The following is a 22,626-nucleotide window of genomic DNA, read 5'->3' on the forward strand; positions in this document are numbered from 1 at the left end:
CCATATTTTCTAAAATACCTTTCCTGGTGGCGAGTGAAGTCCTGCCCTACTGTGAGTTGGTGTTGGTGTACTTTTAGTCTCCCCTCACCCCACACACACACATACTCACACACACACATCCAACTATAATGAGAGCACCGCTTTCAATCTATTTTCTCCACAGCTCCATCTCTTTCTCTTTCACACTCATATCACTGCTCACTTTCTGCTAATTGACGTTGCTGTCCGTACACCCCACCGCCCCCTCAGCCCACGTCCGAGAAATGCTGAAATACTTTCCCCTCCAACACCAACACCACCGCCGCCACCACACCCCCCTTGCATCTCTGTCCTGCTGTGGTGCTGTGCTCTCCTCTGCTGTGCCCCTGGCTGACTCCGTGCTGTAGCAGTGGTTGCTATGGAACTGCAAATCAGCCATTTAAGCAGTGGCACTCTAATGGACTTGCAGACAGTAAACGGAAACTACAAACTGCATTGCTACCTACATCTCAGAAATAAATGACACACACACACACACACACACACACACACACACACACACACACACACACACACACACACACACACACACACACACACACACACACACACACACACACACACACACACAGGTGGAACATTTTGTTCCTCCAATGAAGATATTCCTGTTTCTCTTTGCTTAAGATGATGAAAATGCTCATCTTGTTTACATTCATTAGTTCATTTCTGCACCTTTTCTCTCTCGCCTCACAGGACTGTATCCAGTTGAACCAGTATAAGCTGAAGAGTGAGATTGGAAAGGTGAGTTTCTTTTCTTTTTTTCCTGCCATTTGCCTCCATTCAATTAAATTTAATTAAAAAGTGGTCTGGGAAATAACTCGGAGATGAAGATTGTCCCTTTGCTCGATTTACGCCTGAAGTGAAAACAGACACCAGCATCATTCACAGCATGTGCACAAACTCAAAGGTGTGTGAGAATTGTCTTATGATGCAGACAAGGTTTGTATGTGGAACTATTCAGGTGAAAACCACCTGTCCTCTCCACACTTCACTTCTAGTTCAAAACAGTCCCTTAATGTTCTTTCATATTTTATCTTTCTTTTGTCGTGTAATTCTAAAAATCTCATTTACTAGAAACATGCTATTATCATACTAAATATCAAGCAAGGAAGCCATACAAGAGGCTCACTGAAGCTGCACTGCACAGTGGTGCTTGAAGCTAAATGTTAACAATGACAATGCTAACATGTTGACCTTTAGCCGGCAATGTTTGCATTCTTCACCATGCTAATTTAGTGTGTAAGCATGCTAATATGTGCACTAAATACAAAGTGCAGTTGAGGCCGATGGGAATGTATTTTAGTTTTGGACAAAAATGAACCTGATGATGGTGCTAGATAAAAAGTTAGCTAAAACAAACTGTGATTACAATGCATCTAACAATTGTTAAGATATTTCAGTCTAGACCAAACTGGTGGACGGACCAGCTGACAAACGTTGCCGTAGTCTGGCTTATGAAACAGAGATGCCTCACAGTGTTGGCATTGGTCAGATACCAGCCAAAAACACAGATTGAATATAATAAAGAGTAAGGAGAAGATAAAAAGTGAAATGGTAAAACTCAAAATCTGCAGTGGTGCGTTGAGGCTTCAATAAGCTTCGATATTTTCAACTTTACAGAAGTCACACTAAGCTAATAAATCTGACTGCACACTAGATATACTCAAGTTTTGCATTTAAAAAAAGAGATGCAGAGCAGCTTTGTGGTTAACACATGGGGAATTTATCAAACCTTCCCTATCAAAAACACATGAATGCAAAGGTATTATCATAACGCAATGTCACAATTTGAAGTTCACACTCATATGCGTGTCAACTCAAGCCCTCAAATGGATTTCCGTCTCTCCACATCTTTCTAATATTTGCACAAGACATTTCTTCTAAGAACAAATAAATACTGAGTCATTTTATTGACAGCAAGGTGGCAATTTTGGCCGCCCACGACATCTACGGTGATATAACTCTCTTTATTTAAATTCCAATTCTGAACGGTACAACATTTCAAACACATGTGAATGTTTGATCAGCTTTTCAAGCAGCAGCGTTACTGGTTCGCACTCACCATAGAATAAATCAAGGGAAAAATGGACTGTGATGGTGAACACACATCCTGGGGCAATGTGTGTGGGAGGAGCCACTGTGTGCTGCCAAAGAATAAAAATGTTGTTTTTCAATGGATACGGCGTTGCCTTCAAAACACTCTGTCAATATGGTGATGACGTCTGTTCTCAAAGGGACGCTTCAGGAATGTGAAAGGAATCGCTCTTCATGTCAGCACTAAGTTTTAAAGCCCCGAACAACAAAAATCTGTGTGAAACATTGAAGGGAATGATGTGTAAGTGTTAACAAGTGTGCCCACGTATAAAAAAATGAATCTCTTTTTATTGATGTGTTGCAGGGCTCCTACGGTGTGGTCAAACTCGCCTACAACGAGGATGATGACAAACATTATGTAAGTCAGCGTGCTCCTTTTTACATCTCAGCAGCTTGATTTCTTTCTGATTCACAGCTGAGATTCAGTCCCTCTGCCACACAGCCACACGTGTCCTTTGAGTGTTCATCAAGCCTCTCAGCCTGTATTGTCTAGACACAAGAGCTCTAGAGAATCTCCCCAGTGCTATTGATTCCCCCCCACCCCCACCCCCCCTTCTCTTCCACCTCAGCGCTTACAGTAGCTGTGATTTTCATCCACTCAAATTGCATCAGTTGCCCTGGAAGAAACCTGGGAACTGAGGTGGCTTCTAGTGCCACTTAAAAGTGCATTCAAGACTTAATCTATCTTCAAAGTGGCACCGCTGTTACTTTGTGTATCAGGTAGTTGCTTTGACGTGTGTTCGCGCGTGGGGGTGGTGGGGGGGGGGGGGGGGTGGGGGGTGGATATGAGCCGGCCCCGTTCAGATAAGGTCATTTTAGGTGTTTCCATCAAGGTGATTTATTTCCTGTAAAAGCTCAGCAAGCCTCAGCCGCTTTAAATCTAAGCCGGTGTATGTTTGACAAAACTAAGCCGTCCTGTACAATAACAACAATGAAAAGTGTTTTGGGTGAGTCACGTAGAGTTAAGCCTCCAACTTTTGGATGGGTTTAAGATGTTCTTTTGAGCTGGAGCCAGTGGGATCTCCCTGAGTGCTAAACACAGTACAGTATTAAAATGAGAGCTTATAAATGTGCCGATGCTGAATTTCAAACAACATGTACAGTAAGGACAACGGTGAGCCTTATAAAATGACTGATGTATTATAACAGGGGTGGGTTATTTAAACGTGTGGAGCAATGACATGAAGCTTTAAACAATGCTGACTTGCAGAGCTGCTCAGACATGCAGCGATATATAACCCATAATGACAATTATCAACGTAATGGGGAAACATTCATTAACATATCCAATAAGTTGCAAAATATTGCTACTGAATATATCTGCAATATATATATTTTTTTTAAATTATTTTCCTACAATTTCTGCCCTTGGTACTAAAGGGCTTCAACTATCAATTTAAAAAAAAAAATTATCAATAAATCAGCATTTTTTTCAATTAATCAAATAATGGTTTGGTCTATAAAGTGTGAAAAATGCCGATCACATGCCATCAAATCAAAACAGTCCAAATCCCACAAATATTCAGTTTACAATTGAATAAAATCGAGAAAAAAAGCACATTTTAACTGTGGTGAAGCTGGAACTAAGAAAAAACTGATATCTTTGCTTAAAAAGAGATACATTTTTTAAAATTAATTATCAAAATAGCTGCCTACAAAATTTCTGACAATGGACTATTCAGTTAATCTAAACATTTTTGCAACTTCTTTTGTAGCAATAAATATTTTTTATCATTGTGTTTAATCACTCACGTCACTTGGTTAAGTTTGGGAAAGAGAAAGTAACTTTGAGTGACACACAGCTTTTCATTTATTCACATTTAACCAAAATCACCACCTTAAAGGGGCATCTGGCTTAACTCAGCTTGTTTTAAAGTTTAAAATAGTTAACAGAAAGCTTGCATTACAAACTGGAAGTGTGGCGTTTCAAGTTTTATTATGGGAATATAGTAGGTTGTAGCATTTTGGGGCTGTGACCCATACTAGAGATTGTGAGAGCCCCGACTTAATGGTGGTGTTCTCATTTAACCAAAGTGCTTTTGTTGCATAAACCACACACAAGACTCAGGATTCAAACCAGGGTCTCTGGCATCAAATGTCCTGTGGTTTTTACACCCACCATCCACCCTAATCACCTCCCTATGATTAGCATGCAGAAACTAAATCTAGCAATTCCCACACTAGAATAAACATTCAGAAAACATTTCCCCTTTTAAACATCATTTAAAACATATTAGTAGTATATGAGCGTACTTTTCTAGGAGCTAGTGTTGCAATATAAATGAATCCAGGGGTAAACTGAGCCTCGGAGATGTTTTTGTTTTCTCGGTATCCTCCAGTCTGAAGCCTGAGATTCTCGTGCTCGTATTTGATGTTGATTGTCGACACTGATAGAAGACGTTAGCTCCCGGGACAAGACTGCGGGTTATTGCAGCCTGGCTCAAATGGCAGACTTATCTGAAATAACAATGACAGGAATCAGAGAGAGGAGGAGATGAGTAATGACAGCATGGATAGTTGATTCTGTTTCCTGGCAATTTGAGCCGGTCTGGCACAAAACGGATTGGATCCCTGCAACCACAGCCCGAGCCCACGTATTCGCAATTTTCACCACATGCACACACACACACACACATACACACAGATACTGCACAGTAGTTTCCCAGTAGTTCACCTGTGTTTACTTGACTTCTATAGGCTTGAAAATCCTTGAGGGTTTGTATATTTTTAAAAAGGCAGTGAAGGTCTGTGAGAGAAAAAAAAGGCAGAATTTGACATGCAAGCAACGTAACAGTACACTTCAGTAAACAGTAACTGGCAAACAGGGCTGACTCTCACCTGTTTGAAGTCCTCCACTATAGTAATGAGTGTCCCATTTCCCTGCTTAAAATCAAGTTAAATTGCATGTCTTTCATTTTCCGCCTCAGTCATCAGCTGTCAGGGAGCCGAACCCAGACCCGCAGCTCCGAGCCGAGTCCCAGAGCGACCGGCAGCACCGGGGCTCAGAGACGGCTCAGTATCCGACCGCAGTGATGCATAAAAATCTATCACTGCTTTTCACTTCAGGGAGTTTCACTTCCACTAAAAGTCTCTCACTCCGATGTTTGTTGATAAGATTATGCACCGTTCAGTTTAGGGCAATAGTCCGATGCTTTGCTTTTCATTCTGCTTTCTGTTGATATATCGTCTTTTTCTTCTCTTCCTCGGCAAATCATGCAGTCCGTTCACTTCCTATCCGTCAGTATCCCACTGCTCGCCTGGCCTCCAAACTGTGTCATGCACAATGATTGCTCAGGCTCAGTGCACACTGATAGGCAGGTAGCCATTTTACCCAAGCCCAATGAAATGATTAGAAAGACTTATTATTATCTTTTTTATCATCGGAGCGTTTGATTTATTGATTGAGGTCAAGACAAAATGCCCCTAAAATACATTACCTACTCTAGCTTTAATCTACAGTTTGTTCACTGTTCTCTGCCTCTTCTCAGAAAAAACACAGAGTTTTAAGATGAATGAAAACAGAAAAGGTTGGGATAAAAATAAAATATGATGACTTATTCATACCAATGTTATGTATAACCACAAACGTCATGTCCAAGCGAGTGCTGGAACCCTGTTTTCATTGTCTAACATATCAGCAGATTATTAAAGGTCTCTGAATTGCGCAGTGGTTTGTTGTGGCATCCCGTGCTGTATGATTACCATGCTCGCCACTTGATTGGCAGGCATCCAATTGTGATGATGCTGTTTATCAGCCTCAGGGGGCTTAAGTGAGTCTAATGCAAGCAGCATTCACTCAACTCATCTCGAACTGATGGAGCAATGAATCAAAAGAGCTAATTATTAGCAGATATTTGGTCTGTGAAGCAGGAGCAGACTATTTACTTCTCGTTCATTTGCTTAATGAGTGCCGGTCTCTCAAAGTCACTTCCAGGAGAAAGTGGGCAACTGGCCCCGAGCCCGGGCTCCAAAAATCCTTGGTTTACTGTGTTGCAATTAGATTGATTAATTCCCAATCAGTGGTTAGTTATTAGTTTTTATAATGTTTATAGTTATTTTTTCAGTAATAGCCACTCAGTGTACTCACATTATGTTATGACCTCATTATGTTGTAGTTTTCATCATAGTGCCTTAGCCTTCAAAATCAAAATGTTACTTAAAAAAATATTTTAATCTCATTGACATCAGCTTAACAGTTTAACCTGTTAATCACTAAAGCCCCCGCTGGAAACAATATGAGTTTGTGTGGCTGCACTGTAAATGAATACAGAAGTGTATCCTCTGTCGTACTTCTGAAGAAGTAGTTGCCCAACAAGTGTGTGCTGTAGTATTAAGCAGCACTTCCTGTTACCACAAGTAACCATTGTTGTCGCCACATCTATGATACGTCCACTTTAAAAGTAGCTCAGGCATTTTTATCATTTATATACAGGCTGGGATTTTTTACCCATAAATATTGAGGCTCTCCACCGTAGAGGTCCCTTAATTACATCAGTTGATATCATGCTGTTCCTAACTAGACTTATTAGTCTACAGATTGGACTGCTGAAGAATTCAGAAGGAACATACTTAAAAATTCCTCCTACTACAAAATATGTTATGGGGTCGTTTTTGGCTTTGATCAACACACACACACACACACACACACACACACACACACACACACACACACACACACACACACACACACACACACACACACACATATTAACAAAGGCATTCCCAGTTTCATATTTTGTCGAATCCATTTACCGTGAGTTAAACTGCAATGATACACCTACACCCACCTACACAGTCAGAATTTAGCTTTTGAGATGGCAGCTTTTACTGGAAGCCCACCATCCATCCCAGATTGCGTAATGAACTCCGAACACAGAGCGTGATTAATGTTATTGTCAAGAGATTGTAGGCTCGCAACCAAAAGCTGCACTAAATCTAAATGTTGCTGGACAGGTTTGAACTATTCGATCACTGTGTGGCTGAGAGATGCTTTATTTCCCCACTCTAACCACCCTCCTACAAGCACACACACACACACACACACACACACACACACACACACACACACACACACACACACACACACACACACACACACACACACACACACACACACACACACACACACACACACACACACACACACACACACACACACACACACACACACACACAGGCAGTACACCATGGAAACTGTGTTCCAGGGAGAAACTGCTTTCTTGCCAAACCTAGTTTCTGCACAGTCATAGCCATGGTGACCACAGTTTTAGAAGAAACTACTGAGCTGTGCATCAACTTACATGTTCTAGTTTACCGTGAATTAATAAGAAGAGAAGGTGACACGTTTTTTCAGAAATGTCTGACATGCAGTTAATGTTATTTACTCTCTCTCCTCCCTTCACATAACGAGACATCATTTAGAATTTTGAGTCTTCAAGGTGTTTTTAGTGTATTATTTAATGGTAAAGTGCCCTGCGTAGGGGTGGGTTTGATCTACATTTATGTTATGTGCATATAAACTGAATGTTTATTTTATTTTATGTTTGATGTTCAGATGAATTATTCAGTCTTAACTGCTAAATGTTTCTTGTGATTTTCCTTTACTGTTTCCTGTATGTGTTCACATTATGTGACCTACATTACTTTCTACTTTCCCAGGCTATGAAAGTTGTGTCCAAGAAGAAGTTAATGAAGCAGTGTGGTTTTCCACGTAAGTCCTAATTTATTCTATTCTATTATTTCTATTCCATTATGTTCTGATAAATGAGAAACCTGAGAAAAATGTGTCTAGATTTAACTAATCAAAGATCAGTTACAAAAGAACAACCGCAATTAAAATTCCAGGAAATAAAGCAAAGCAGGTAAATTATGAGCCTGTAGACACTCATTCACATCACTGTCTGTATCAGTTGCTACAAAGGATGTTACCTGTGGAGTAACGCAATCACAGTTACAAACACTGCTATGAGCGTGCCACATTTTGGGTGAATGCCACTAACAGTATTTGTCACCTACGAAAGAAGTCTTGCATTGATGTGTGACTTTTCAAAGCAGCGCAAGACATCTAAGAGAGCTACAAAGAGGTGAATTCCTCTGCACTGGATTGCAGGTGCATTGCAGAATTATTTATCAAGCGGAAGGGGAAACAGGTCTCGATATTGTGACTGCATATTTAGTAAGGCACTTCCAGAATAATGTTAAAAGTGGATGCAGCAAAAGTTGAGATAGCTTCATTTTTAGTCTCTGAGTCAACGTCCAAAAACGTGGATCCTACATTTCCCATAATGCAATCCCATAGCTACTAACAAACCTCACACCTTCAGTTTGTAATGTAACTTTCTGTTAAAAAGAAGAAGTCTCAAGCACAAACCGGGACAATCCTGATTACATCATTAGCCTATTTATTCTCAGTGTCCCTGAAACTAATTGAAAACAGGTTTACAGCTCATCTTCAATGCCCCTGATACTGAGAGGAGTCGTTTTCAACTGTGAAATATCATATTTTGTCATTGCAGCATGTCTGGCACTCTGCCATTTGTCTAAAAATAATTGTCGTTTAATACTTAACCTACAAGTTACACCTGGAATCTTCTTTTTGCTTAAATTATAACTTAGAGAAAAGTCTGTACCTGACTCCTTGTAAAAACGAATTATGATTAAATGAATCCATTATTTAAGTAGTGTGTGGTTTGTGTGGTTGTCTGCAGGTCGCCCGCCCCCAAGAGGACCCAAGGCAGCCCAAGGAGAGCAGCCCAAAATCTTAGGACCCCTGGAAAGGGTCTACCAAGAGATTGCCATTCTTAAAAAACTGGACCATATCAACATTGTTAAGCTGGTGGAGGTAAGGTCTTATAGCTGTTTATGAACATATTGTATTCAGACTCCAACCAGTTCATCAGTATCAGTAGTCCTAACACTATTACGCCCACCAATCCTGGAAACTGGCCAGTTTAAGAATCAGCGAGGGTTCTCTAAATAAACATTTTATAATGAAAAAGACTGAAATATCTCAAGAGCTATGGGATGGATTACCATAAAAGTTTGTACAGATATTCATGATCCCCAAAGGATGAAGCGTGCTGACTTTAATGATTCCCCGCCTTACCCTCTAGTGCGCTATTAGATTCACATTTTTGCTTTCAAGTGAAATGTCAGTAATCCATGTTGTTCAGAAGATGCATTGAAAAGCCTTTTGATGCCCTTACTTTTCTACTTGCACCACCTTGACTTTGACATTTTGTTTTTTACTGAAAAGCGTGTACAGCAATTTGATAGGTCATACCCCTGAGGATGAATTGTAACCCATTTTTCATCTTGCACCATATTAGGCCCAATTTAAAAATGTTCCTGATACTTTGATTTCTGAAAAAAAAAAAGCGGAATGAATGACTGGATGATTTGGATGTAAAAGAAGAAGAGAGGCATCTTGCAGTAGGGATCTGCGTTACTTCATATCCGTTGACTCTGATAGCATCATGTTGACATCCACAACAGGTTTAAAATTCATTATGGTCTGGATAATCCTTTACGACTTTGTCTCCAGATAACCTTTCTTGCTGTATACACTGGCTCATGCTTTGTATTTATGTCACACCAGCGTCTGTCAGAGCAAAATATGTGGATAAACTCTGTGCTGCCAGATAACTGGTAGGAGAAATGAGATAGACTTAGATTCTAGCACATTTATCACACTCCTGTCAGCAGACCCTTAGGATGTTCAGACGATATATATTCTGGAAAAAACAAAGCTTCCTCCTGCTAAACAGAATCTTGTATTCTCATCAGTCCATGCTGGCAAACTGAGTTGTGAAATGTTGGAAGATGGATAGACTTTCAGTTTCTACAGGGGCGGTTGTTTATGAGAGATGAGAGCAGAATTGGAAGACTTGACTCTAGATGCCCGCCGCTCCCTCGCGATATCATCAGAGCGTTTTTCAATCTTGGCCAGATGGCTGGGGCACCGCCGCCATGGCCGAGAGTTAAGCTCAGGGAGTCAGTCAGTGGGAAAACTGTCTGGCTTGCTCAGGTGTAGAGTGTGCCAGAAATATTTTGAGTTTTTAAGAAAGTTTTAGCTTTAAAGTAAAAGTCAAGTACTTCTGCTCCTGTGTGCTCACTCAAGCAGTGAACACACACACACACACACACACACACACACACAAACACACACACACACACACACACACACACGCACAAATTCATCTCTTCCCTACTTTGTCCGCCCTCACTCTCATAATGGGCATATGTGAGCTCTCCTTCTCTCTCTCTCTCTCTGTTCATCCATTTACTTAGGCTGTGCTCTGGTCAAGATCACATTCATTATGAGTATCCAGCTGATTCCTGTGAGACTACAGTCCAGTCCATCTAATTATGAGAAGACTTTTTTCCTCTCGTTTTGAAACATTAAAGCCCACGCAGAGTGGAACAGATTAAAACTGATGAAAATGATATGGTCATTTGTCCCAGATGGCTGGGAAGAGACGGTGTAACTGTCCCAACGTTTGCTCAGGCATGCAGATGTTAAGAGAGTGACACTTTTATTATAATCCCACACTCCGTTTTTTCTATTACCCCATAAATCAACATACCCTTTTAAAGTCACTGCATTAGTCAACAGCTAATGGTTTGCACTTTGTACACGACACCTCATTTACCGTTACAGCTTTTTGTATTTTCACTCCAAACAAAGAGAGAAAAACAACGTGCGACGCAAAAGGAAGAGTATTTATTTAAGTGAAAGTATGAGCAAACATTCACTTATTGACTGATTCACACTCCGTTTAAACTGACGTGAGTAAACAGTGTTCCTGCCCTTGTTTTTCCGGCACTTTGAGTTCTTTACAGACGTATACCTTCACCGTGGTCATGTGAATTCACCAGGATGTCGTATTTAAACAGATGCTTAACATGGAGTGTGTGTTATGTGTTTTTTTGGGACCTGTGAGCGCCTGTCTTGCAGGAGCAAAGCATGGGCCGTGCAGCCCGGTGGGAGCACCTGTTTTCATGAACCCAACCAACCGTCCACTGCACAGTTGCGGATTTGCACAAACCGTAGTGGAGCTGCCGTTTTAAATTACAGCTCTCACCTCAATATTCTAACTGTGAAGAATTCTGAGCTGCTTTCACATGAGCACAAAGAAAAGAGGCACAAGGACGATTTTTCATCTAGTTTTTATAATATGAAGGCTGCTGTCATCACAGTTCACTTATAACTGTGCTTTAGTCCACTTCAATGAAGGACAGACTTTTTACTTCTTCAGTGATTGGCTCTGAATGCAAACTGTCATCTTTTTGAAGAAGTGTCATGTTTACTTCAAAAGCAACTATCACCTATAACTGATACACAGAATGGAGGATTTAATAGCACATCAGTTCTAAAATGACATCATGTTATTGGCAGTATGGCACAAGATAGCATGCAAATTAAGATAAATGGTAGTCTGAGCTTAGAGAACACGACAAAAAATATATAAGAATATCAGTGTCATTACCAATGCAAATACTTGGAAAGAATAGGTATTGTTTTAACAGGAAATACATCTGTAGGAGTAGGAGCCTACTAAAGGAAGTGTGGGGAACAATCTGCCTGCATGAATTTTGGTCGGGTCCCAAACTGAAGAACGTTGGAAATGAATCCTGAAAGAGCAGTGCTGGGAAAAAAATCTGCAAAGATTGTAAACAAAAATGAAATATTCTTTTGTTTAGGGATTAGCGAGGATGCACCTTCTACAGGATTTGACAGGAAGTGTAGGAGAAAAATGGAAAAAATGACTCACAAACTGAAATAAATGGCACCGACTTATTAGAAATAATGACTGAGGCCCATGAAATGACTACAATGAATGTTAACGTTCTGCAACTGTTTGTTTTTTTATGAATTGTAATAAATAAATATATACATTGGACATGTTATTAGTCTCCATTCATGAAGCTTTTGTTGCTGTTGCAGGTGCTGGACGATCCTGCGGAGGACAACCTTCACATGGGTATGCAAACCTTATTTTATTTGTCTAAATCTCATCTCCCCTTCTCTCTCTCTCTCTCTCTCTCTCCCTCTCCCCTATATTCTGCCCTCTCTCAGCCGCGGGCCCTCGGCACATATGCCACCAACAAGTGTTCATATAAGTTATTCATCATTCAGATCATCTCTGGCTTCCCTTCACACCACCTCAAGGCTCACGCATTATGCAGAAACCTTCCATCAGCAGTGCCAGAGCAGTGCCACAGTTAACACGCCTGTTTAGTGGGACACGTCAAACTCTGCATATGCTTAATCTGGCACATTCAGCTAATTCAGCGTTATTGACAATAAACTGGCAGTGGTCAAGCCTGCATTAATGAGTCAATATGATCTTTAGTCTCATGTGTTTTTCCATCTCTCTCCTTCTTTCTGACAGTGTTCGAGCTGATGCCCAAAGGGTGAGTGGAGATGTCCTTTTTTTTTTCTTTTTTCAATAATTTAAGGCTCATCCCTGCTGTTCCTCTACCTTCCCCTCCTCATTTCTTCATCCCTCCATCCCACCCCTGGTCTCAGTGTAGTGTATTCCTTCGTTACTCCTCGCTGACACAGTGCAGGTGTTTGTTCCACCTTAAACTTCAAAGGGATTCATAATGTTCTTAGGTTTTCACAGTTATTACCAGTAAGCTGCTAAAAATGTTTCAAGGCCCGATGCATGAGCTGTTCTTCTGTGATGATCTAATGATCTGAGACCTTTTGTTATCGTAAGAAAGCGGAGGGGGGGCAGCCAGTGTTATGTCACATGTCTTCCCCGTTAATTGGAACATATGGTCTATTTGTTAGCTTTGTTGTAATGTGAGAAACTGTTTGTCTTGTTGCTCCTGGCAGGAAGATGATAGACAGTTGAGATGATTAATACAGCTGTTGTGTTGATGAGTTATACCAGTAATAACTAGTATAATATAATATAAACTACTACTGTCTTTACTTATATTAATACAGCTACTAACACTAATTCTGCTTGCACTACTTCACACACTAACAGCAGTACTTACATTTTTATATCACAGATAGTGCAATGGTACATGATTAGATTAGATGTTACGACAAATACCGCTACTACAACTGAAGTGGTTTTTAGTCGAGACACTAAATATAATGTCATAAATTATCATTGGTTATTACATTTGGGCAACAGTTTCAAGCATTTGCTGTTTCTAGTTTCTAATGCTTTGGTCTGTTTAAATGATGTTTAAATAAACCGAGCATGTTTTGGACAGAACAAGCCACTTTGAAGATGTTACCTTGGGCTCTGGTAAAATTCTAATTGGATTTTTCCACCGTTTCATTACATTTTATAGACTGTAGAAGGGTTAGTCAATCAAGCGATGAATCAGTAGAGTCAAATTTGTATTTTTGGTAGCCTTTGGAAATAAACTGCCTGAGTCTACGAGGGCTGCAAGTAACAATTATTTTTATGAGTGTCTATAAAAAGTCTGAAAATACTGCAGAAATGGCCTTTATGACTTCATAAGTACAATGGTGACTTTGAATGTCTTGTTTTGTCTGATCAACAGTCCAAAATCTAAAGATATTAGTTTACAGTCACATATGACACAGATGATCTTCTCCAAACAGCAATTAGTTGGCCTTTTTGCTTAAAACAACTAAAACAACTATTTGATCAAGCAAATACCTAGTGATTGATTTCCTGTCGGCTGACTCATCAACGTATCAGTCAATCAACTAATGGCTGCAGCTGTAAAATGTACAAACGTAATATAAGAATTTAAACACCTCGCTCAAGCAAGACAGTCCAGTGTGCATTGCTGGAGCAGATCCAGGGTTGTTCAGTACATGCTGTTCTTAATGGCATAGCTGTATCTATTTGTTGATCTCCACTTGAAATGACAGGATTCTCTTGTGTTCATAGTGTATGTATGGATAGCAGTGCAGCTACAGTAGTTGAATAGTATCAGTTTATGTCTCTTTTAAGCACATTTAAACCAGGTAAGGAAAGTACTGCATATTAATATCGATGTGGATGCATAATGAAAGATTGGATTGGGACTTGTGACACAGTGTGTGATTTATTAACACTGATCCAAACAAATACTAGGCCAATTCTGCTGCTGTTGGGTGTGGAATCATTACAGAGAGTCAGTAGCTGAGTATCAGTGATGCTTGGATGTGGATTCCATTTGGAGTCAATCTTCAGTGCTAATAATGAAACAGCTGATAAACATAATCAGTGGGTCTGTTTTCCTCTCTGTCTCTGTGTGTGTTTGTGTGTGTGTTTTCTACACTGCCTGACTGTCTGTCTGCCTGCGTGGATCTGCAGTCCAGTGATGGAGGTGCCCGCAGAGAATCCTTTGTCAGAGGAGCAGGCGAGGTTATACTTCAGAGACGTCATCCTGGGCATCGAGTACTGTGAGTATCTCACGCATGGAGGCAACATACAGAGGAAAGATGAAGCACAAGTGGCCTGAAATCTTTTTAAATTCAACTATTAAATTCATTCTAGAGATTTATTCCTGCATTCTGTACTGCAGGTGTTTCAAGTGGTTAGAAAAGTATTAGATCTTCCATTTCTAAAGATTACCCACTATGATACTCTACTTGCTCTGTCACTAATCTTTAAAGGAAAAGGAGTGGCATGGTAGGATTCCTCTTTTTCTATCAAAGAGAACAAAGGGTCAGACTGTTCTTGACCCTCTGTTTCCGTGCCCCCGGGTCTGGCTGATGCTGTTCTGCTGTCCACCTCATCAGCATCAAGCCTCTTTTCACTGAAATGCTCTTTCTTAAGCTGTGTGCTCATTTGCTGGAGTGGATCAATTTCACCAGGCTATGAGCCTAATGATTAGGAATCAATGCTGCCTCTTTCTGAGCCTTGAGGTCCATCTTGAAAATGAGGAAGCAGAGGCTCATAGGAAAAATCCCAATTTGTTGTTGGTAGATCATCGGTATATTCATATTTTCATTGTTGAGAGCAGTCAGTATGTGCAACAAAAACATACTCTTTAATATTTAGTGAAGGTACTTCAGCAGGGCAGATGAAGCACCTTCCTCTGATTGAAAAGCTTTTTTGGCTTTCATTGCCGACTCTCTTGAGAAGTACAGCCTTTGACTCTAAAGAAAACATCACTCTGACCATATTATTATACAGAGTGTGGCTTCGATGACACTTATCCAAATTGAAATCTGGCGACTGCAAATTCCCAAAGTAATCAGTATGTGTTGATTTGCTCCTAATGAAGTCTGACGTGAAATATTACCCGCCGCTCCTCAGGTCATTGTTCATGTGTGTTTTTCATTTGTGTGTTATTAGCAATAAGGATGTTTAATTCCCAAGTCCTCTTAATGAGTCAAGTGCCTCCTGTTTAATACGACCTCGTCAGACGAGAAGGCACCACTTATCCAATCAGTGAAGTGTCCGAGGCTTAGCGTCAGACGGCTGTTCAGTTTAAAGGTTTAAAGATGTACTTAACTTGGAGTCTTAGATGAACTGAAGCTCGGGGCATTCACGTCATTCTTAAACTGCTGCAATCAGGCGAAGGTCAGACCAGTGATTTCTTAAGTGTCAGAATAACGACTTCTCCCACATGCTACTTTTCAGATACTTGAAATCCCTCTGAGTCTTTACTTTAGTTTAAAAAATGCACTCTGCTTTCCTTTAGTGCAGCTTGCATGCATGTTCAGTGGTTCATTTTGATATGATATGAAGAAAACTAAATGTTATCAGAGTGTCTGTGTCCGCTTTACACACTGGATAGAAAAAATGTCGGTCAGCTGGTGTGTATGCAACAGTTTAGTGAATTCTTGCAAGTGATCTTAACAACTGATGGCAGACTAGGCCTCACATTTGCGGTGAATATTCATGATGCCCCTCGGCATGATTACTAATGATTTAGGTGTTCCCTGACCTTCCGCCTAGCTCCGTCGCAATGCGTGACGAGGCTTCTCGCCCACAAATGACCCAGTTTCCATAACAAACTGCTGTGGATGTAATGCTCCCTGATCATGACTGTGAAGGAGAAATATAAAAATCTAATTTTCAGATTGCTATGACATATTTTTGGCACACTGAGGCTTCCTGAGAGAATACATATTTTATGTTTGAAGGCACCACTTTCTAATGAGAGTCATAAGGCAGTGTTTAGGTTGCAAGGTTGTAGGTGTTACCCTCCAGTTTTCTTTAGCTCTTTAGTTAATTAAGAAGGTCCTCTGAAAACCTCCAGACAAGCTGGACCAAAATCTATTTAAAAATAAAGTAAGAAAGTACAGGCTCTAAAATGTACTTAAGTACAAAAGTAAAAATGAATTTTTACTGTCAATGATACACAATACCTCTTTTGATAACTCGACAAAACAAAAAAAGTTCTTGTCACACAAAATAGGATAGTTTTTCTCTTTTTCAGACAGAATATATATATAAATATTAGGGCTGCCAGTGTTAACGCGTTAATAGCGATGAGATTAAGGGCCGAGCATAACGCGTTCATTTTTTAAATGCGTTAATCGCTCCTCACTGACTGACTCACTGTCACAGATTACTGTTATAATGGACCTCTGTAAACTGTGCACAGTGTACAGCCCGTGTTCATATGGAAAGAGTCTTACTGCTGCTGTCATATTCCTGCACTGTCTGCACACATTGTTGGGACTTTCCTTCCAGTAGCCGATTTTGGTATGAGCAGTCGCCCAGGGCGACACAGAGCACACACACCAAAAGGAAAAAAAAAAAGATAGGTTTTCTATCACTTATTTGCACGTCATGTCTTTTTTTAATTATAATGTCACAGAACCAAGTAAAGAGTCTGTTTTGACAATGTAAGGAGTAGAACGTACAGATATTTGTGTTCAAATGTAGTAAAAGTAAAAAGTCTTAATACTCAAGTAAAGTACAGATACCTGGAAAATCTATTTAAGTACAGTAACCAAGTACAAATACTTCCCACCTCTGGTTTCAACTAGTGTATAATCACCTGAAGAATTGTTGTCTTATCATTAGCTTAGAATGGCCTTTATATCTACATAGGGAGCAGGTTTTCTTCTATGGGACCTGCCATGTTATTTTGCCGTGTTTCTACAGTAGCACAGAACAGACAAACCAAACACTGGCCTTTCACATTTTTTTGAAGGTTTTGCGTCACCATAGGTTCTTCTTTCACGTTCTTCACGTTTGAAAGGAGAGGGGTAATCAGTTGGTTACAATCTGCAACCTCACCACTCAATGCCACTCATTTCTACACACTGGTCCTTTAATAAAGGTTATCAGAAAGGTTATTAGAAAGTATTTATGTATTATCATTTAAAACTGCATTATTACCAAATAGAATGAATACACCTCACTTAAAGGGTACATGGCAATCTGTTCTTTGATAGTAATAGCAGGTAACTGATCGATGAACCATTAGATATTGAATTATTAACCATTAATAAAGGCATTAGTCATAACATATAAACCCTTTTGAACAACATGGAAGTGTTAACCATGTTATGTATTACTGGAGCTTGTCTGTAAATCATCAGGATGTGGTTCATTAACGATTAACTTTGTCTTTCTTCTCCTCAGTGCACTACCAGAAGATTGTCCACCGGGACATCAAGCCCTCTAACTTGTTACTGGGAGATGATGGTCATGTGAAGATAGCAGACTTCGGGGTCAGCAACCAGTTTGAGGGCAACGACGCTATGCTGTCCAGCACAGCTGGCACTCCTGCATTTATGGCCCCAGAGACCCTCTCAGACAAGCGCAAGAGCTTCAGTGGAAAAGTAAGTAAATTCTACATCAGTATGCTACATACTGCTTTATTTGTGTTCATCTGACACAGTGTTCAGAGCATGTGCTTCAATTTGGTGAACTGAGCTGCTGCGGTTAACGCAGCCACAGGTGTCAGCCCGGGTCTCATGCTTTGAAACGAGAACTATTAAACCAAGATGAGTTTTCAGACCTTTGCTGGCCGCCTGCAATCCAAGGAGCAAATTGTAATTTTCAGTCTTTTGCCTGAGGAAGTCAGTGATACTACTGAAAACAGCAGCATTACCAGAGTCAAGAATTCATTTTTATTATATGGTTTCTACTTTTACAATAAAGCAGTGATCAGACATATTTCGGGAGGATAAATTGAATTTCAACCTACTCCATAGTAAATCCATATTATCTGCAAACCAATTTTCTTTATTACAACTGAATTAAATTTGTGAGAGTCTGTATGTCGAGTTTTGTGAACAAACCCCCACTAGATGATTTATGAACAACTGACTAACCAAGAACCTACTACTTGCCCCCTTTTTTGTCTGATTAGTCCTATATTCTTCTTGATATGGACTTGTTCCAGCCATGTTCCACACAGCTTTGTGTCCATTATGCTGCAACATGTATGATTTTGGTGTAAATCAGTAGTGAAATATGTAATATCCAACACTTGTGCAGTACGCCACTTAAAAACCCTTCAGTTGTTCCAGTGGTGCATCAGGACATTAGACCATATTAGTCACGGTAACATGTCTGATAACAAATGGAATTGAGATAGATTGCAAAGGTTCAGAAGACTAGCTTAATCATTTCATATCTATCAAGCAGAGATGGATTTATAGGAGAGCTGGCTATTCATTCAGAGAGAGAGAGAGAGAGCGAGATGGAGATGGAGCACTATCTGATCACATAAATCCATCTCTGAGATATCTGATTGCAGACGTCCTCCAAAAAAAGAACCCATTTATCAAAGTAGGCAGGTCAACATGTTTGTTTGTGCAGATTCTTCTTAAATGTGTGTTTACCAGTATGTTGCGTTTAACATCACTACTGCTTTGTTCTTCTTTAAAGGCGCTGGATGTGTGGGCCATGGGAGTCACTCTCTACTGTTTCGTCTTCGGGAAGGCAAGTCCACACAATATCTGTCTCCCTGTTATTTATCAGCATCTGGTTAACAGATCTCAGTAAAGGTGGCAGTAGAAGATGGGCTAAGTGTTGATTTCACAGTCCCACATGCCTGTTAACAGCACTCGGCAGCACTTCAGTAGGAACACTCAGGATGACCTGTTTTTTTTTATGCTTGGTACAGCAGCCGTGATGTGGCATCATTCATTTTAATGAGTGCAAGAAGCTGTTTTGTTTTTTTTGTCTTTGTGGATATAGATTTTTCATGGCGCAGCAGTAATTCAATCTACCTTCCTTGTGTTTTTCACTCCTTCCTCTGCTCCACCTGCAGTGCCCATTTATTGACGAGTACATATTGGCCCTGCACAATAAGATAAGGACAAAGCCTGTGGATTTCCCAGAAATGTAAGTCCATCGCCTGCCTCCTTCACTCTCCTTTGCTTCATGAAAAGAGACAGCGGCGATGTCCACACAGCTGCGGTCTCAGACAAATTGCACGATTCAGTAGTCAGCGGCAGCGCATCCTAAATGTCATCTGCATGTGATCAAAACAAGCTCTGAAAAATCTAACAGGGGCGTCAGCAGCAGCCTGTCTTCCTTCGGCCCGAAAGGTTAAATAATGGAGATTGTCTCGGGTGAATTTGTTGACAGGACAGACGGAGAACAAGAAATAGACTGAAGGGGCAAACTGAAGTATAAACACAGCAGATGTGAAGTGGCAGCTACAGTATGTGTCAGGACAGGGAGCGTAATGTTAATGATAAGAACTTCTTCCTTCCGGTGGGCTCAACAGACTCCACCATTAAACGCCGCCCTCGTATCGCATCACCTAATAGAATCATCTCCGCGCTGTGCCGATCAATGACAGCAGCGGTGTGTTGTCAGCACTGATAGGATCATTATTATACTGTAAGCTGTAGTGCATTTAATGTCATTATGATTAATGGCTGAGCACACATAAACATCTTTTACAGGGATACGAACGATCTCTGCTACTGTAAACGCAGTTATTGTAGATATTGCTGGTGTTATCTCACTGTTTCAAGTGTGTCAGACTTATAGTAACTATAGAACAGAATGATCGATAGGTCATCATCATCATCATCATCATCATCATCATCATCATCATCATCATCTCTCCACTGTTCACTCAAAGCATACACTCAGCATGTTGAGTTATTAGCACAGGATACACTGTAACGCTTCTGGTTTCAAGCTAACACCACGGTTTACTGCACAGAGTGTATATATGGTGCTGCTTGCTTAAGGCGGGGTCACCTGAGGGGTCACGTATAGTACAGCCAATGCTCGTGTATCACTGAACAGACATGCTTCAGTATCATCAAATGCATCAATCCACACTGACTCTTAAGTCTTTTTTTTTTCTTCCCTCTGGCGTGTTTAGAGAAGTGTAATCTCCACAGACAGCTGTTTAAGTCAAACAAAGCTTCCGCTGTGTTCTGCATGTGTTGACCTTATTAAAGCTATGTATATCGATAGATCAGGACTCCTGGTCTGCCTGTCAGCTGCAGATTCTACTTGCTACGGTGGGTGGGGGAATAAAAATCAATGAATCTATAAATACAAACTGTTGATTCCTTATTGTGGAGTTTCTATCAGCCTGGTGAAGACAGTTTGTCCTCTCAGCTCTCAGACAGCTGCTGATAGATGGAAGGAGACACTAGATACAGGTCAGAGTCTTTGTGGATTGACTAGATAGACTGTCAAGTATAATTCTTGTACGGAAAAAAACAGTGCAGGTTTTGCGTGTTTTCAGGGATTTGGTAAACTTGCAATTCTTGTACACAGAAGGAATTTCATGAAAATCAGTTGAAACATAAGACAGACGTCAAGCCTGAATGATATGTGTCAGTGTCAATGCATGCTGCAGTGTCACTTTGAATGCATCCACTCTAAAAATGACTTGTTCCTTTTTTTTTTGTAGTAAGTTATCACACAAGTTGTAGTTGTGTATTTATTACATTAACTAGAAAATGGAAAAAAAAATAGTATGTGAATGCTGACAGCTGAAATAAATCACACTGAAAATGCAGAAATCTGGAATGAATTTCACTTGAAAATGTGACAGCTCAAATGTGCTGCTGAAAAGACTGGAAGCTGTGAAAATGTAAAACCTGAAAAACTGGAAGCTGAACTGCATTACTTCAAATATGTTCAAATATGTTGCGAGAAAAAGCTGAAAGCCAAACTTTAAAAGGTGGAAGCTGGCATGAATTGCCAGAAAAGGCAGAAAATAATTATTTTTATTGATTTCAGACAGATGAAGTTAATTGCTAATAACACTTTATCTACTTCAATATACCATCAGGCAGGTGTTTATACACCTTTTTTTTTTTTTTTCAAAAAAGTTATTCATATTAGAGTGAGGATGGCAGTCAGTGCTGATACTACCAATGTTCTATGTATTGGTTGGCTTATGTGACTTGCAAAAGATCATTTATTAATACTTTATAACTAAACCCCTTCTTCACATGGTTCAGATAAATAGATACCAACCTGTTGCAAAAAAATCCATTTCAAGAATTTTGCAAAATAAATCAGAAAAAATTGAAATACTTTTCTCTCTCAGCTTTTTTCTTTTTGAAATACCAGATATCTTTACCTCTTAAAGCCTCTAAAAATGAGTCTTTGGTTAAGTTTGGTTCAGCTCATATAGACATACAATATGCAACCTATGATAAGCTTTCATGTGGAAAAACAGTGTTGCAGAAAGTGCACAATCTAGACCTGCTCTATGTGAAAAGAGCCCTGAGAGAACTTTCCCCGTTGCTGTTGGCACCTTTCTAAATAAAACTGACTTGACTTTGGGCCATGGATGACTTCAGTTTCTACAGTCTCATCATTTACATGTTGTGTTTCTTGCAGACCAAAGATCAGTGAGGAGCTGAGGACTCTGATTTTGCGGATGCTGGATAAGGACCCAGACACCAGGATCACCCTCCCTGAGATCAAGGTAAATGAGAGCATGGGATCAGTCACTTACTGTCAGAACAGCAGGCAGCTAACTTTAACAAAATCACAACAAAAGGAATCGTGTTCGTGTTCAGAGACAACAGGACTGTGTTTTTCTCTCTAGTGACTGAATGTATGACTCTGACCTCAGAGTGGAACATACAATAGGGTTCATTAGATGTGCTGTGCTGCTCCAGGGCATAATGAAACCTGTTTGTCCCTATGGAGGACAGACGAGCTAAAACTGAGCCAGTATTTGAGGGGCAGGGAGGTCCAAGATCAGCCATGGACAGATGACATTCCCCACTCCCCACCGTGTTTCCATGACACAGTCTGATCATGTGTTAGTGAGTCATTTTCTCACCAGAGACTCTGTTTGTGTTTATGATCCAAGACATAATTAGGCTGTCAGGGCATCATGCATGTCGTCGTGCACAAACACACACAGGAGTTGCATGACACAGCTCAGCAAAAGCCTTTAAATAACAAAATATCACTGCATAAAGTTATCGGTCACATTTTTATAACATTTAAAGCAATATCATGTTGTAGCCCCTGTGCTGCACTGTTATCACTGTCAAATTAAAGCATGTGTCAAATATTCACAGGTACACGTGGTTTTCGGACCTTTCACATGAGAGATTTTGAGGGGCAAATGTGTTTTTTTGGATATTTCATGTTT

At 40.2% G+C, this 22,626-nt stretch overlaps 1 protein-coding gene across 1 annotated transcript in view; it reads left to right on the top strand.

Annotated features, from left to right (window-relative positions):
- camkk1a (calcium/calmodulin-dependent protein kinase kinase 1, alpha a) overlaps nucleotides 1-22,626 on the top strand; it is a 57,342-nt gene that overhangs the window by 28,675 nt on the left and 6,041 nt on the right. The window contains exons 3-13 of the mRNA XM_062433823.1: nucleotides 733-780; nucleotides 2,438-2,491; nucleotides 7,792-7,843; nucleotides 8,841-8,974; nucleotides 12,080-12,116; nucleotides 12,528-12,549; nucleotides 14,430-14,518; nucleotides 17,664-17,863; nucleotides 18,918-18,971; nucleotides 19,303-19,376; nucleotides 21,858-21,945. Of these exons, the coding sequence (XP_062289807.1) occupies nucleotides 733-780; nucleotides 2,438-2,491; nucleotides 7,792-7,843; nucleotides 8,841-8,974; nucleotides 12,080-12,116; nucleotides 12,528-12,549; nucleotides 14,430-14,518; nucleotides 17,664-17,863; nucleotides 18,918-18,971; nucleotides 19,303-19,376; nucleotides 21,858-21,945 (852 nt within the window). The remainder of the gene's footprint in view (nucleotides 1-732; nucleotides 781-2,437; nucleotides 2,492-7,791; nucleotides 7,844-8,840; nucleotides 8,975-12,079; nucleotides 12,117-12,527; nucleotides 12,550-14,429; nucleotides 14,519-17,663; nucleotides 17,864-18,917; nucleotides 18,972-19,302; nucleotides 19,377-21,857; nucleotides 21,946-22,626) is intronic.

Source organism: Scomber scombrus, chromosome 14, assembly GCF_963691925.1.
Source record: "Scomber scombrus chromosome 14, fScoSco1.1, whole genome shotgun sequence".
In the NCBI taxonomy this organism is placed as follows: domain Eukaryota; kingdom Metazoa; phylum Chordata; class Actinopteri; order Scombriformes; family Scombridae; genus Scomber; species Scomber scombrus.